Source organism: Amphiura filiformis, chromosome 13 (genome assembly GCF_039555335.1).
Source record: "Amphiura filiformis chromosome 13, Afil_fr2py, whole genome shotgun sequence".
NCBI classification, from domain to species: domain Eukaryota; kingdom Metazoa; phylum Echinodermata; class Ophiuroidea; order Amphilepidida; family Amphiuridae; genus Amphiura; species Amphiura filiformis.
The window spans coordinates 60,688,215-60,705,850 of NC_092640.1; the positions used below are offsets into that span (position 1 = coordinate 60,688,215).

General features: G+C 38.1%; 1 protein-coding gene across 1 annotated transcript; it reads left to right on the forward strand.

Annotated features, from left to right (window-relative positions):
- The first annotated feature begins 2,233 nt into the window (after window positions 1-2,233).
- LOC140167803 (uncharacterized) lies at window positions 2,234-4,551 on the forward strand. The gene is made up of 2 exons (XM_072191095.1): window positions 2,234-2,681; window positions 4,547-4,551. The coding sequence occupies exons 1-2, from the start codon at window positions 2,234-2,236 to the stop codon at window positions 4,549-4,551; spliced, it is 453 nt and encodes a 150-aa protein (XP_072047196.1).
- The last annotated feature ends 13,085 nt before the right edge of the window (window positions 4,552-17,636 follow it).

Genomic DNA, 17,636 nt, shown 5'->3' on the forward strand with positions numbered 1-17,636 from the left:
GGAACTCCTCTCCTGATGCTTTCCGTGCCATCTTTATACCAGGTTTAAATTGCTGCTGTTTTGAAATCTACCTAAAAAGAAATTAAGAAAAAATCAAAATTAAGGTAGGATCCCAATTAAACTTTTTCTTAAAATTTCTTTTTGAAAATATAATAATGAATTATACGCAATTTTGGCCATTTTGATGCGCTCTTCTGACCAAATTCTACTGCCTATCAACTTCAAACTTTGGTATTTCAGATAATCAGGCTATTTCTCAGGTATTGATATTTTTGAAATTAAAACATTGTGAATATTTGATTAATATTCAAAACTATGCAAATCAGTGATATGTAATGCCTCATTAAGAGCCAGTCTCCCTTATTATGTACATAAATAAGGGGTTGTGATACAAAAAAATAGAATTTTCACTAAAAAATAATATACGTACGCTAAAGTGGAAGAACGTGGGACTGTATCAAAAAAAAGTCAATACATGAATATATGTCCATAGAATATCTCTGCCAAATTTCTTTTTCAAGTTGAGATATTGTGCAGCAAACTTTAGAACCTGGAGAATTAAACAATTTGAATTATCGGCATTTAAAATCTAGAAGTAATTAATTTACATACTTAGCTATCTATATTAACATAGATTTTCTGGGGAATTAAATTTATTGTTGGCCCATTCCATGTCAACTCCAGGGATGTGCACCGCAGCACCTCTTCAATTTTTTTTTTATACATGCGAAATCAAAAATGTGTACAACTCTATGGAGAATGCAAACCTTACTGATGTGTTGAAGCCATCGAGTCCCAAAGCCAATATCTCTCAGAAATGTTGTCCAAGGACATATCTTCAACATACCTGAAGTTGATGGTGGGGCAAAATGTCTGACATTGGTTTTCAGGGGGGTCAAAATGTACAAAAAATGTACAATTGGGGTTTTGCATGGGTAATATCTCAGACAAAAGTATTCTAATAGGCTCAATATTGGATAAGAGTAATGTCCTACCAAAGGGCTCTGACTGGCATAAAAATGGACAGTAAAATTATTTTTACTTTTGGAGTTTTGACCCCCCAAAGTTGGTCCTGGATGGACGAAGTTGCATTTTGAGGGCCCTATATCTTTTAAAGTAAAGGAGTTACAAGTTTTCTGATGCCAGATTTGAATTCTACACAAATACGTACCCCAGAATACATACTTTTCAAAGTTGTAAATGGTTCCCTTTATACATTTATGGACCTCCAAACGTTGTATTTCGCGTTGCGACACATTTTTTACGCTGACCCCCCTAAATTTCAAATTGATGCCACGGGAAAACAAAAAGGAGTATGAAGCTCAAATTTTCGGAATTTTACTTTCTCATCAATATCTACCACCACAAAAAAAAAAAAAAAAATTGAAGAGGTGCTGCGGTGCACATCCCTGGAGTTGACATGGAATGGGTCTCTTAAATTTTATTTATTAATTGCATGAGGTTCCTGTTGAAAAAATCATGGGTTTTAACTATTATTAATGTTTAAAATATCAAAAGCAGCAGAAAAGGTTATTCCAGTCAAAAAGAAGAATAGGAAGGTACGGCTTTCAAGCGATATCAGAGTGGTGAGAGCAAGAGATGACATCAGAGAAACCTATGATGCGTACCAGTTGGATGCAACTGAGAGAAACAGACACAGATATAAGGAAGCCAAGGCGAACTTAGAGGAAGCATATAATACTGCTACGGAAGAAGATCTAAGTAAAAGGCTAAGAGCGGTTGAGGAAGCGCATGACAACTGTAAGCATGGACAAAGCTGGAAGTTAATTAATGAAATAACTGGAAGGAAAGCATCAGTGAAAGGTCAGCTGAAGGAGACACACAGAATGAAAGGATTAACAACTGGTTCACCCACTTCAAAGATCTCCTAGGTAGCCCTCCAGAAATAGATGGAGAAGATGAGGATATTGTACCGGTGGCCAAGGATCTAAACATCAATGTGGCACCCTATTTAGTCAGGAGGAATATGCAGAGGCAAAGACTGCACTGGTAGAGTTGCGGAGAGGATGGTATACCACCAGAGGTACTGAAAAGATGCGATCTGGATGGCATAGTTCTGGAGTTTTGCAATAATGCACTGATTAAAGGAAGCAAGGCTGACCAGTGGTCTATTCTCAACATAGTACCAATTCCTAAGTCAGGAGATCTTAGTCAAGCAGGGAGCTATCGAGGGATTAGCTTAAGCTCAGTTGTTGCCAAGATATTCAACAAAATGATACTCAACAGGATCAGGCCTGAAGTAGACAAAGTTCTTAGGATCAACCAGAATGGTTTCAGGGTTGGCCGAACAACAGTAAGCCACATACTGGCCCTAAGGAGAATCATAGAAGGAGTGAAGGCTAAAAACCTGCCTGCAATAATAACCTTCATAGACTTCAGGAAAGCCTTTGATACCATTCATCGAGGAAAGATGCTGCAAATTCTCAAGGCCTATGGAATCCCTAATCAACTTGTGGAAGGCATAGCAAGGATGTATGAAAATACCAAGGCAAAAGTAGTTTCACCAGATGGAGAAACTGAACCGTTTGATATCCTTGCTGGTGTACTGCAAGGAGACACCCTTGCCCCATACCTCTTTGTGGTGGTATTGGACTATGCATTGATGGAGGCAGTTGAAGGCAAAGAAGAGCAGCTTGGATTCCAGCTGGAGAAGAGAAGAAGTAGACGGATCGGACCTGAAGTGCTAACAGATTTAGACTTTGCAGACGACATAGCCCTATTGTCTGAGGAAATCCACCAAGCACAAGAGCTACTGCAAAGGGTTGAATCATCTGTTGGAAAAGTAGGCCTCAAAATGAACGCTTCAAAAACTAAGTTCATGTCTTTCAACCACAATCAACAAATATCTATACAGACAAACAATGGAACCAAACTAGAAGAGGTTAGCGACTTCAAGTATCTGGGTGCATGGATGGCTAGTATAGAAAAAGATGTAAAAACACGCAAAGCAGCTGCATGGAGAGCATGTAACAGCCTCAACAAAATCTGGAGGTCAACTCTCCCAAAGAAATTCAAGAGCCGTTTATTTGCTGCTACCGTCGAATCCGTTCTAACCTATGGATGTGAAGCGTGGACTATGTCTCCCAGACTATGTAAAGAACTTGATGGTTGCTACACAAGAATGCTTAGATCAGTATACAACATCAATTGGAAGCAGCACATCACGAACAAAGAGCTGTATGGTGACCTACCGAAACTTTCACAGAAGATCAGAGAGAGGAGGACACGTTTGGCTGGACATGCATACAGAAGCAAAAATGAACCTGTAGCTAAGCTGATCCATTGGACACCAAAACATGGAAACAGAAAACCTGGTAGACCCCCTCTAACATACGTGGATGTACTGAAACAGGACACTGGACTGGATGTTATGGATTTGGGAACGGCCATGCAGGACAGAAGGGTTTGGCGTGCTGTTGTAGTTCGAGGACACCACTCATCTTAAGCGAGTAAGCAAAATATCTTTAAAAATAGCCATCTGAAAACAATAAAATACAAAAGAAATAAAATATATGAAAAAACACAAAAGCCTTAAAATTTAGCGAAGTACCTTTTTTACTTCAATTAAACATAAAATATGAACGCATATTCAATTAAAGCAAATGCTAGTAGTTTTACACTGTAATACAATTGTTGCCCCAAAGACCCAATTTTGCCAAAACAACCATTTTATATTGGATACTTCTACTTTAAAGTGGCATGTAGGATCACTCAAAGTAGGAGATTTTAGACATTGTTTTGCATTGTATCTTTAAAAGTAAAACACAACAGATTTCTCCAAAAATGAAAAGTTTATAAGAAACGCACCAAATTTAATTTTTCATGCCAATTTCGTCCCCATAACAACTTACCCAAAATTTCCAAATCAACAAAAGTTGCATTTTCTCAAATGTTTTTTTTTAATTCCTTAAAAATCAGTGTTCGCAGGTTTTTGCCGCAGTTGGAAAAAACATGGTTCAAAACAGTTTTTGCCAGTTTTTGCTGGCCAAAATGGCAAAAACTAAAAAAGTGATAAATAGTTTATTTTTTTCATCTCAAAACAAATGATTAAGTTACAAAAATACTTTCCTGAGTGTAACAAGGCCAGATTTTGTAAGTAACATCTTAAGAAATAAAAGGCATGGGTTTCCATTGCTCACTAGTGCATAAACTGAAATGCAGCTTATCAAATTAATTTTATAAGGACTTGATGAGAAAAAATGTTGAATGATGAATGATTTATTGAAAGTTGTCTGTTACTGTTTATAATGAGCTTTCTGTATTACTTTTTAATATTTGACTGACTATATTATATGAATTTTGGCATTTTTTGCCAGTTTAAACCAGGCAAAAACTGGCAAAAACAGGTTTTTGCCACTTAGCCAGCAAAACAGGTTTTTTCCGGCAAAAACCGAACCCTGCTTAATATAGCTACAATTTTGGTCAAAAAAGGCAAATTTTGATTTGTCATTATTTGCTAAGGTGCTTATTTGAAGGTTTGCAAAATATACATTTCAAATTGATTTTTCTATTAATTTTTCTACAGATTAAGAAAGAGTAGTAAAAAAGTGTTTGGCTCAATCTTTATTAGCAAGTTGGTGCATTTTTTTTGGCTTTTTCTGCAGCTAATGTCATCTCCTTCACAATTGCACAGAAGTTCAACTGATACCGGGGCCGTCGCTAGAGGGGGGTATGGGGGGTGTGGCACTCCCTGATACACAATTTTGTCGGCAAAAATTGACTGTTGTCGTCAAAACGATGTGATTGTCGGCAAATGTAGTCAAAGCTATGTGTGATTGTCGGCAAATTGGAAGAGTCATCTAAAATATTAATGTGTTAGGAATGTTTGCTGTTGTTACGTAATATATGTAATATAGCTATTGTTAATGTTAAAGTAGTTACCGTACTCATTAATAAAAATTTGTATACAAATTTTCTTGACTCCCAAGTTTTAGGGCTTTTGCACCTATAATCCCTTTTTGTTTTTGCTCTTCACTTTTTCAAACAACCGGAAAAAAAATTGGGTCAACCTTTTCGGGCTGTTGAGGAAGGGGCGGCAAAATTGATTTCCGTCTGCAAATCATGCGGTACACCCACCCCCGAATCATATTGGTCTAGCGACGCCCCTGACTGATACCAAAAATGTGTCGCACGTTGAACATTTGATTTTTACAGAGGAAAGTATGGTTAAGAGTATGCAACATATCATTACATTTCCCCCGGACATTTCCATTTAACCCGTTTTTAAGGGGGTACTACACCCCTGGCCAATTTTGTGCCTATTTTTGCATTTTTCTCAGAAATTATAGTGCATTGGTGAAAAGTAAGATATGTATATTATAGGGGCAAGGACTTCAACTACTGCACTGGAAATTTTATTTCAGCACAGATAACAGTTGTGAAGTTACACTCAAAAATGAGGGAAAACCAATATTTGATCAATAAATCAATAACTACTTGCCTTGAGTTGCTGAAATTTCAGTGCAGTAGTTGAAGTCCTTGCCCCTATAATATACATATCTTACTTGTCACCAATGCACTATAATTTTTGAGAAAAATGCAAAAATAGGCACAAAATTGGCCAGGGGTGTAGTACCCCTTAAGGCATTATCTGTAGAGTGACGGAAATGATGTCAATGAATGGAAATGCTGCTGTATCATCTCCGTCATGTGATGGAAAAGATTCTCTCATAGTAAAATCATCTCCAAACGTCATATCCATCACAAAATTGCGACAGATATGACGTGATGGTATATTACGAAATGAACAAATTTACGACCCTAGTAGTAAAACTAAAACATACACCAAAGTGTCAGGCCTGAATTAAACCTGAATTCAGCTACAAATCAGGCCTGAAATAATGACTGAATTCAGGCCTGATTCTAACCTGAAAAAGGGCCGAAATATTTAAATGAGATAAGCCAGAAATGTTAATGTCAGGCCTGAAATTTTAGCCAGAAAAATTTAACCAGAAATAATAAGCCAGAATTTTAGCTAGAAACCCCAAGTTTACCAAATACAACACTTCAAATTTGGTGAAGGTGAAAACTCACCACATTTAAACTCTCCAATGACCCTCCCCCACTTCAAAGTAGAAACATCCCCAATATATCAACATTGCCCACCAAATCATCCCAACTTTAAAACCAATACAAACGTACTACTATGATGTGACAACCTTATTTGAACTCTCCCAATGACACATTGAACTCGCTAAATAACCCTCCCCACTTCAAAGTACAACCTCCCCAAGACATCGGCATAATTAACACCCCAACAGCATCAGTAACACATTTCACCTGGGTCAGCCAGCATCAACCTGCAGCATACCCACATAATTATTATAAATAAATGATACATAATGCATGCATGTCTGCTGAATTCAACAACCTTTCTAGGCAATGTTTCCTGGGGAAAAAGAATGACAAAATACAGGCTTTGAAACTTACGAACAGCTGATCTTCCTTCCACAGACATAGTTGGTTATGTTCCCCATCAACTAGACACTGTTAAAAGACCCTAAAATACCCTTTAAACTGTTAATTTTTCAAAAAGTTGTGGCAGTTTCTGAGGAGCCTTATCAGTTGTCTACTTCCTTACAGTTGGTGACCTCTGACCTAATATCATGTGACCATAATTAGCCTGAAAAATAATTACCCAGAATACTAAATCTGGCTAATATATAGCCATTTTTTTGATTCAGGTTAATGTTTTAACCAGAATACAAAATCTGGCTAAATATCTTAGCCAGAAAACTTTTCAAGTTATTAAAGACTTTAGCCTGAAATTGGATTCAGGTTACAATTTCTGTTTATTAAATAACCAGAAATTGATATTCTGGTTAATTTATTGGTCTTAGAATAATTTCTGTTTACATTCAGGCTAAATTAACAGTGGCGTACCGTGGCCGCCCCAACCCCGGGGGGCTGAAGAAAATTAAATTTTGCCGCCCCTTCCTCAACAGCACGAAAAGGTTGACCCAATTTTTTTCTCGGTCGTTTGAAAAAGTGAAGAGCATCAAAAAAAAAAAAAAAAAAAAAAAAAAAAAAAGGTTTCGGCATAAGCGCCCTAAAAGCAGCACATTTTCATATATAGTACCATTTTTTCACAATTTCTCATGCTTTTTCAAATTTTTCCACCCTTTTTATTTAATAATTCTTTTTGTCGCCCTTTCATTTTTGCCGCCTCTGTTTTTGCCGCCTTCTTCTTCCGCCGCCCTTCATTTTGGCCGCCCCTGCTTTTACCCCAGGGCTGGCGCCTAAAGTCCCCCCAAAATACGCGCACCATTAACCAGAATGTTTGGTAAGGGATGGTCAATAAAGAAGATGAATAGAAATAAACGTATACAACTGTTGTAATTTTGCAAAAAAGTTAAATAAATAATGCGAACATTTTAATGATCAGAAGCGTTCGGAGATGACGATTAATGAGGTACCCACCTGTTTGAGTGAAGAAATGGTAATAATTTTGATGAACTTATTGCACCAACATGAGGGCAAAATATCTAAATGAATTGACTGCAAAGTGACTTTTGCTCTCGGGGTCAAATATATGACCTTACAAAATATTAGTCTTTTTCTCCAGGCGCTTCTCAATTTTCGTGACGGTTTGTTAGGAGTGGAAATATTGAAGATGGAGGAGGAAGACATGCAAACTTTTATTTTTTAAGCTTAACTAAATTCAAATTGCACTGTTTGATTCCTAAAACCTGAGTATGATGATTAAGCAATTGACAAATCGTACTTACCGTACCTTGTGCTGTAATCCTTTTGTTGTAATTTTCATGCATTTATAATTACTTAATTATGTTAAAATTAAATTCAAACACAAGAAAGACTACCGTCGCGACGCGACGTTTTGTTTGATTTGAATTGCCGGATTGCGCAATCATGGCGCGGTTTCCTGGTATGGAGAGACTGTCACCCGGCCACGTCTCACGGGCGCACACCACCAAAACTTTGTAAGCTTTAAAATAATTATCTGACCAATTTGCAGTGACGGAGGATCATTTTTGGAGAGTTTAACTTCAAATGTGGCGAGTTGGTACAATTCTGGTTTACTATGCGCACCCTGTATTTCAGGGTTAGGGTTAGTGTTAGGTTAGGGTTATAATAAGGGTTCGGATTAGGGTTGTAATTAGTGTGGGTTAGGATTAGGGTTAGGGTAATTAGGATGGGTAAGGATTAGGGATATAATAGGCCTACTTGTGTATGAAAATTTTGACATTGGACCTATTCAACCTACTTCTAATCATCGTAGAAAGATATGACAATTGATTTTTTTTTTAATTCCGTGTTATAAGAGGAACAATTTGAAGACACATGTACATTACAACATGATGGAACTATTTTTGTGACCTTCGACCCCTCATGGAAACCACATAGGGGGCATAGAAAAAAATGGAACCAATCAAATTCCTATCATTTCAGGTTTAAGAATACCAAAAAACATTGGTTCCACTATTATGAAAAGGTTTGACTACAAAAACGATTCTCTTTTAAAAATGTATCTACCCCGAACAGATTCCACCTCCCGAGCACACAGCGAGTCTATACTCTCCGAAAACTGTGTTATACTACATGGTTGAGTGCATAGCATCATAAGAGCTGTGTGAGATCTAGTGGAAAATAGAAATCTGTGATTGGTTTTTGTCAAAACGTCAAGTGTTCCCTTCATCCAATCAGAATTGTTTTTTATATCCGAACGAAAGCTAACACTTTCCCTAAAAACATTTTTCTCATTAGGTTACAGCAGGGATGTGAGAGTAGAACGCACTTCAACGTTTATCAAGGCGAATGTGGTAAATCTATTGAAAACGACCTATCCCAGCACAATTTTTGACCAAAATGTAGGTTTTAAAAGTCAAAACCTCAAGTGTTCCTTACCATATTTTTTCAAATTTTATGTCATTAAATGAAAGAGCTCACTTATATTGTCAATATATTACCCAGACTTGTACCCGAGTCCAGCTTGTCCGAGTCCGAGCCGAGCCGAGTCCATTTGTATCCGAGTCCGAGCCAAGTCCGAGTCCTTTTGTGTCCGAGTCCGGACTCGAGTCCAAGTCCGGGGTGCTGAGTCCGAGCCAAGTCCGAGTCCAACAAAAATAAGACCTGAGTCCGGACTCGAGTCCGGCTCGAGTCCGGACTCGGTCAGAGTCCATGCCCGGAGGTGGGGGGGGGGAGGTCATTCAACTTGAATGTGACATGTATCTGCCTACTGGCATTGCTTATTAGGAATTTGTATAAAATGGGTCATTGGGTATAACAAAATGAAAAAGGGTAATTGGGTATAAAATGTTGAGGTCATTTGGTATAACATTTTGAAAAAATGGGTTATTATTTCCAAAAAATGGAGCAAAATTTTATATTTTGTTTCTAATTTGAAAATTTACAATTCAAATTTGCTGAAAAAAAAGACAATTTCAAAGTTTCCTCATAATTGTCTGGCACCACACACCGCTCTCCCTATACACACCCACCCTACCAAACCCCACCCCACCCCACACAGTTGATATTTCACAGACTCAACCCAACCAACCAACTGTACACATGGTACACGCAATACTTCAAAGACCCATACCCATGAGCAGGTACATGTAACTTATCCTGAAGGTAAAAATTACATGTATCAGACCACCTGTATCAGAGTCAGACAGCAGTCATGTGGGGGTATTTGTGTGTGGGGGTGTGTGTGTGTGTGGCACACTACATGTAAACTCAGGACTAGAGAAGTGTACTAGGCTGTGTGAAGCATAGTGTAAATGAATTGCAATGTATTCAAATACGTTACAGAAAAATAAATGATTATCATCAAAGATGCAAACCCTCCCTATTTTAGAGGGAGGTTCCCTATTTTTTTTAAAACATTTTTGTCCATTTTGACACCCACATTTGGCAACCTCCCTATTTCTGGCAAATTTTGTGCCATTGAAGTTGCATGTAATTTTGAAAACCTCCCTATTTTTTGTTTGAATTCTCCCTATTTTCTGGATGTTAATGTTGGCATCTCTGCATCATCATCATCATCATCATCTTTATCATCATCATCATAATAATCATACTAACAGAAATTCACCTTTAATTCTAAACATCTTTTCACAATTGTCCCACACAAATGTGCACACACAAACCTACCAATTTACTGAGTGCAGTGGGAGCTGAGATGTAGGGTCCAGTGTGCATGTTTCTCTCTTAAGTTTTAATGGATTGGAAAGTTCCATGAAAGAACTCTTTTTATAGTCCAAATATTTAATTAAATATTATGCATTTAATTAATTATCAATCATTTCATTAACAAATTAATGATAACAATAATAATTATGATTCTGCTAAGTGACAGATAAATCTAAAAAATTTGGTGGATATATAGGATATATGACAGATCACAGATTTGACAGCCCATCAATTAATTAATTAAGTAAGTAAAGTCAACAAATTTGAGATCTATTTTGACATTTTTAGATTTATCATTTCACATTTTACATGGATTTACTTGGACTGGACTCGGACCGCACTCGGCTTCGAGTCCGAGTCCTTTGTGTTCGAGTCCGAGCCGAGCCGAGTCTTTTCTTGTCCGAGTCCGAGTCCAACAAAAAGTGGACTCGAGTCCGGACTCGAGTCGAGTCCGGACTCGAACGATACATCACTGATATTACCCTCATTAGAATGAGCAATGACCAATTCTCTTTAAATTGCAAATCTTGTGCAAAAAGTTACTATAATATTAATAGTCGCCTGTTTTGTCATACGGTTGTAAATTGAATAAACCATGCATGACTTTGCTAAAGAGCGCTTACAAATTGGTATGTCAGTGTAACCCATAGCGCCCTGTACTATGAGGTCTTAAAAACTGGGAGTGTAAAAAAAAGAAAGCTCCATCAAATATGAAGGCCTGAAATTTGCTTTGCTTTGCTTTTAAAAGCTGCAATGGTATGAGATTAAGTCCGTCAAAATTACATGCACACAGGCGTTTCTCTTCTCTTTGTCTCAAATTTCTCGGTCTTCTTTTCTCTTCTCTGTCTCTTTTGTCTGCACGGGGGGGGCGGGACATTTTACGATACTGTAATGTTTGCCCGATTATAATGCAAGTTTTCCTCATGCCGGGTGCCTGATTATAGGTCTAAGTGTCCGATTGCAAGAAGGTGTACCTATTCGTAGCGTGGGTCGGGGGGGGGCACAAGCCATTTTTCGGCAATTATTTTCTGACAATGTGATTTAAAGAACTCATACCGATGTGGGGGTGGGGTGGGGCATGACGCTACGCCACTGGTTCAGAAGAGCGGGGCACGGTAATGGCATCGCCTCAGAAATGCCAATGTAGGTAGCTCCTGTAGGTCGAATCCACTAGTTCTTCAACAGCCACACATGGCCATTTTGTTCCGACCTGTTTAATAGTTATGGGCCGACGAGGGACCTCTAAGGCTTTTATGACAATAGTGACCCCGAGGTATGTGAGCCTGGTACGTTTCTTCCCTGCTACGCATGTGCTCGTCTGCAAAATTATTCAAATAAGATTATTTGAGCAGAGGCCTTCGATTTCAGGGACGCAACTATTACCATGTTTACTGCATGGCGTAGAGTACTGCTAGGAGTGGTGTATCTGCTATTTGATATTCAGACGATAGATCTTTGAATACCGGGGTAGAAAATGATAAATATCTACCGTTATTATAAAAACCAAGTTGAAGGCTTGCACTTGAAAATTATGTGTTGAAAGAACATGGTAATCTTCAGTGTGCGGAAAACTGACAAAAAAGATATGATATGATCTTATTTGAATGATTTTGTACCAGACAAATTTGTTATTTATAGAACACATACCCACGTGCCCATTAGCATGCTAAGGGTCGACGTTTAAATATACAAAGTTTTGTTTCATTTTTCGCGCGTGTTTTAGCAAAGATCCTTTCTTCTGTTTGATGTTTTTTTTATAGGCCTATATAAATAAACAAGATGACGGTAGGCTATATTTAATATTGGAAATAAGATGAAATCACTGAACTTAACATGCAGCAGGCCTAAGCACATTTCGTAAAGCTATCACACATCACCTTCAAATTTTTGGATCTATTTTTATGATGACATGAATAGTTATGAATGTCAATGCATATGTAATGAATATGATTTTATTCTGTTACTGCCAATAAATTATCATCAGTAGGCCTATACACATTCACTTCTTGGCTTTAACCGTGCTAACATATACTATAAGGGCGAATTTCTCGACGGGTGGCTTAGCAGTTGGCTAGTCTAGCCTCAAGGCTTAAGAGGTCGTAAGACCAGGCTTAACTGAAAACACGTTCCCCGAAGCACGGCTACCACAACCTCGAGGCTTCGTTAGCCTGTGGGCCAGGCTTGTACGATTAGCCCCAGACTTCGGTAAAATTTGCATTTCTCGAAATCAGTCTTCTGTAGCCGTAGTCTACGCAAGCCTGTTAGGCCAGGCTTACAGCGGCTTTTCTTGGCCCTGCCTCAGAGCAGGTCTTACGTCGTAAGCCGTGGTCTATTTCAATTGACAAATTGCTTAAATTTGTAATGCAAAGTTTTTCTTTCATATTTTTGAGAAATCGAAATAGATGCTGTCTTTCATTCAACATATAGAAGGCCCGTACCCCTAAGTAATAATTATTGTTCGATTTAGTTGAACATTTCACCATTTTATTTTAGTGTTCATTCGAGTCAGTTAAACCGGCTGTTGCTATAAGGCCTATACTCATTTTGAATGTTGATCTTTCTTTTGGAGCAATGGTGCCAAAGGAGTACAAGGAAGGATCCTTTTCTGAAGTATTCGCGCTGCCGATTCAGTAAAGGCAATGTTTTAAGGCTTACTGATCTGCTTGAACCTAACTTGTAACGGTCAACAAATAGGAGCAACCCTCTCCTTCCTGTTCAACAAATATTGCTAACCTTACAATATTTTGCTACAAGAAGCCCCCCATATTTGACATGCCCATGTTGACGTTCCACATGAATTTGCTCCCATGCGTTCCTCTTTTTTGCCTGAGATTTATTATCGGACGCCTTGCTTTCAATGACATGAAGCAGTGGCTGCAAAATATGCAGTAATTCAATTCTGTATACATTTGTTGCCTGAGTGCGACTTTTCGGAAGCATGCTGATGGTAATAATGATTATGTTTGTGAACAAAACGGAATTGTTTCGTTAACATACCCGAAGGAACAGTTCTTGAAACGTGTGAATGATCAAGAAACAAAACTTCTTTTATCGGCATCATCATCATCATCATCATCATCATCATCATCATCATCATCATCATCATCATCATCATCATCATCATAAACTATGCACTCATGCTAAATTCGCAAATAGAACATGAAAATATCAGCAGTAGATAGCACGCACGATGGTTGCCAAATGCTTGGTTATGTTTTTGTTTTTGCACCAAAATTATCCTTAAATAATGTTTTACTTTTGACAAACATACGTATGATTTGTTTGAAGTGTGAAACAATTTTTGCTTTCGGCCTACTTTTAGGGGAATCAAAGTTTCCTTTTCTGTAGGCTTGCAGTTTGACCCTTTTGAAATGCAAAGAAAAATTAATGAGTCGAGTAAAAAGTATAGAAGTATTCATGCAAGCAAGACTCATAATAAAGTAAAGTGGAAATAAAATAATACATAAAAGACACGAAAACAGAAAAAAATACTAGTCTTGCATCAAGTTGTGTACGGTGTAAGTCCAAGCACAAGACCGCCGGTCTAGGCTAGTCTTTGCGCTGGTAACCTTGTTAGTACGGTAAACCGTGAAGGACAACAGCTTATGCACATCTACCTCCAAATGCCTATACAATTAAGTCGCTGGTAGAAAGGGACGAGGTTGTCAAGCGTTAAGCCTGCAAGGCCACTAAGACCAGGTTGAATTTGCGTTCAAGAAATCCGGCTACAGTTAAGACTCGGGCTTCGAGAGCGGGCTAGGCTTAGTAGCCTCAAGGCCACCTTAAGCCTAAGGCTTACGAAGACTCCTATCGAGAAATTCGCCCTAATTGTTTTGGGTTTCAGTATATGTGTAGGCCTGTATAAATATGTAGTTTTTATTTATACTTTTCGAAAAATAATGTTTCTCACAATTTTGCTTGTTATCTTCTGTAGGCCTACTACTTACATCTTCAAAAACAGTTATGGATTAATACTATAAGATGCGAACGCAATCCATTGCATGCGGGGTGTAGGCCTATGTCATGTATGTGCAGGGATGTTTTCAATGTAAACCTCTGCTTAGTGATAATAATCTCTGGGTAATTAGGGAGCATCAGGCAGGTGGCGCATATGAGTGAAAATGTTTTGAGGTCAAAATTTCAAACTTAGCCTACTGCTTTTAAATTAAGTGTAAATGAAAGAACTGATGAAAACTAGAAAATTGGTTTTTGAATGATTAAAATCGGTCAAATGGTTGATGAATTTTTGAAATTTCTATATATCACGATTCATGAGACAAGAAGATGACAACACAAGAATAAAAGGTAAATTAAGACAATATCTATTATTTCTATTATCATATATTTTTAATAAAAAGATGTATTCTCTTGAATATTGCAATGTACAAAGTGCAAGTTAGTTGACACATAAAAGCAAATTTAACACCAGTAACATACACGCATATTTACATATTGGGCCTCAAAATAGCAGAATTAAGCAAAATTTATACATAAAAATCCAAGATGGCCGACTTGGGACACTCCAAAAATGTCACTTTTGCCCAACTTACCTCATCCATATCTTCTAAAATTAAATCATTGACATTCTTGTGTCTGGTATGGTTTCAAAGAAGTCAAAACACTTAAAGGAGGATTTCGTGATCCTAGCATCCTCTTTTTATGACATTTTTCAGTAGATATATCCACGAAAAAAGCTTATTTCCAAAATTTCAGTTGATTCCGATTTTGCGTTTGCGAGTTAAGCATGATTAGCCTATGTCATGTGTATTACACTGCTCCATAGACAATGTAGTTGTAATTTCGTTCTGGTGCACCAGAACGAAATTCAAATTTGGCGATATTTTTGCTAAACGAATTAATCTGCAAGAATATTTGGTACATAAACATTATGTAGCCAGAGGTATCCAGTGGTGTAAAAATCTCAACTTTTTTTGGGAAAACTGGGGGGATGAGGCTGTTGATCACGAAATGCCCCTTTAAGTTATAAAATGAACATTTATAAATTTTACATTTGCAAATAATGATGTCCGAAAACGATGAAAATGCCCAAAAATTAAAAATAAAATTGTCCAAAAATGTCACATACTAAATTTTTTTGGACTATTGGGATGTTAAATTAGTATCAAAAAAAGTTTCAAATGCAAAAAAAAAATAATAAAAAAAAAAAAATTGAATTTTGACTTGAAAGTTACAAAATGGGGTAGGATGAATGTTTGAGCGCATCGTTCCGGGTGTAAAATAAATCAAAATGGACTGAAACTTCACATTTAATTGACGATAATATTACTGAATATCATAGTTACTTCTAAATTTTCGAATTCGATCAAACGGCTTCAAAATGTAACTTCGACATACAGGAACATTCGAAAATTTCTGAAACACTGGCCGGATGTAGATGCAAAAGGGCGTGTCAAAGTTCGAATGTTTACACCCGCGCCAGAGACCATCTTTAAAATTTACATTGTCTCCTGGCCCAGGAGACAATGTAAATTTTAACTGGCTTCCCAAGCTAATTGCTGCTGGACTTAGTTTATGGACGGATTTTCGAACGCGGTCCTGAGGCCAGTTTGGGAATTGCTAGACAGAAAACGACAGGAGCTATAACGGGCCGAGTTGGAGGAATTGTTGATATAATATTCGTCTACGTATTCTGAAATTCCCGGGGAAATTGAGTAAAAAATTAAAAAATAGCCACAATTTAAAAACTGTCTTTTAACAGAGCGCACTGTGTGGCTGTGCGGGGTAATTATATATTACTAGATTTCGCGGTTTTCGGATCGAGCGGTTCTCGTGATAGGCCTATTTCTAATTACCCAACACCCGTTACCCATATACCTGGCCTGACCTTTTAAACTACTATGAAATGCGTAGGCCTATCTCAATGATCAAGATCCAACTCACACAACAACTCTGTTTGGTCCGATGAGATGCACCTGTTAGTCACACTGTAATGCTTTCCGATGCACGCACTGTACTCCGCGCCCGTTGATACTCCGCGATAGCACACCGCGAGCACGCGATAGTGCACCGCGCGCCCGACCGCGCGAACGCGATAGCCCGCGGACAGAGGGACGGACGGACGGACGGACACGCCATGATTAGTATAATGATTATTTATATCAGGCTTTTGAGCGATACAATAAAACTGTATATTGTACAATATTTGCAAAATACCCGGATGCAATACAATATTTTTTTAATTTTGTACGCGTATCGCGTACGCGTCGCGAGTTACCATGGTGACAGCGCCAACACGCGTCATGATACAACAGCACAACAATACAGACACCGTAACGGCTCGCAGGAGATTTCGTACTGTATAAACAAGTAAAACTTAATTCGCGACAATTCTGGATGATGATAACCTATAGGAAATATAATCCACATCTAGGCCTACAAATAAACCTATAGGGGAGAGCGGGGAGTGTTCGCCCTATTTTTTTCTGACCAGCCTAGTGATGTCAATTTTATGGTTAGGGATGACCTGATTAGCCCATGTGAAAGCCCTATGTCTTAGCTATATACGACCACAATCCCAGAACTATAGGCCTTACAATAGCAACAGGATAGAGCAAACAAAAAAGTTTTGCAAAGTGGCGAACTTGCCCCATATTGGGGCAGGTTCGCCCATATGGTGGGGTAAGTTCACCCTAATCACAAAAAAGGTTTAAACATTGCGTAACAATAACATATTCCATGCAAATATTTAGCAAGAGTATACAGGGCATTCATTCTCTTCTGGGGAGTCACTAAATTTGTTGCAGGGGTCGGGTCAGGGTAAAATGTAGGGGCCCAAAGTGAGCTTAAACGTATCATGTTTACAACTTCGGGGAGATTATGGATTAGGACATAACGGTGGTATGAGTAATACTGATACCACATAACTTTAAAAAAACATGCTTTTCAGTAGTTTTACCTTGTTTAATGGTATAATTATCAATATTTTGCATAATACGCTGATGGGGCAGGTCCGCCCTCCAGTTTAGGGTAGGTCCGCCCGGGGAAGATATAGGGCGAACATGCCCCATCCTCAAAAGGGCGAACGTGCCCCTTGTGCACATTTTTGGATTTTCTTTAGGGTATGCAAAATACAAATCGAATAAGGAGTTTATAACTGCATTAAATCTTTAACAAATCCCATATGTGCCACATACAGATTTCCATTAAAACCATCTGTATTTATGTATCAATGATAATACAACATTATTAATGCAAGAAAAAATTACGTTTTGGTGTAATGTTTTTGTTTTGGCTGCAGTTCGATGAACACGTCCCTATATGTCGCATAGATAACATGAGAAGTTTATAATGACCTATGTCACCTAATTTTGCCATCACCAAATTCCCAGATAACCGTAGTGCTGAGAAACAAGGGGTGGGCGAACCTGCCCCTAGGGCGAACACTCCCCGCTCTCCCCTACCTATATAATTATTCAGAAATTGTCTTTGGAGAGTAAAGAGCA

Coding starts and splice junctions, on each gene's coding strand:
- LOC140167803 (XM_072191095.1), top strand. CDS start 2,234: ATGATACTCAACAGGATCAGGCCTGAAGTAGACAAAGTTCTTAGGATC.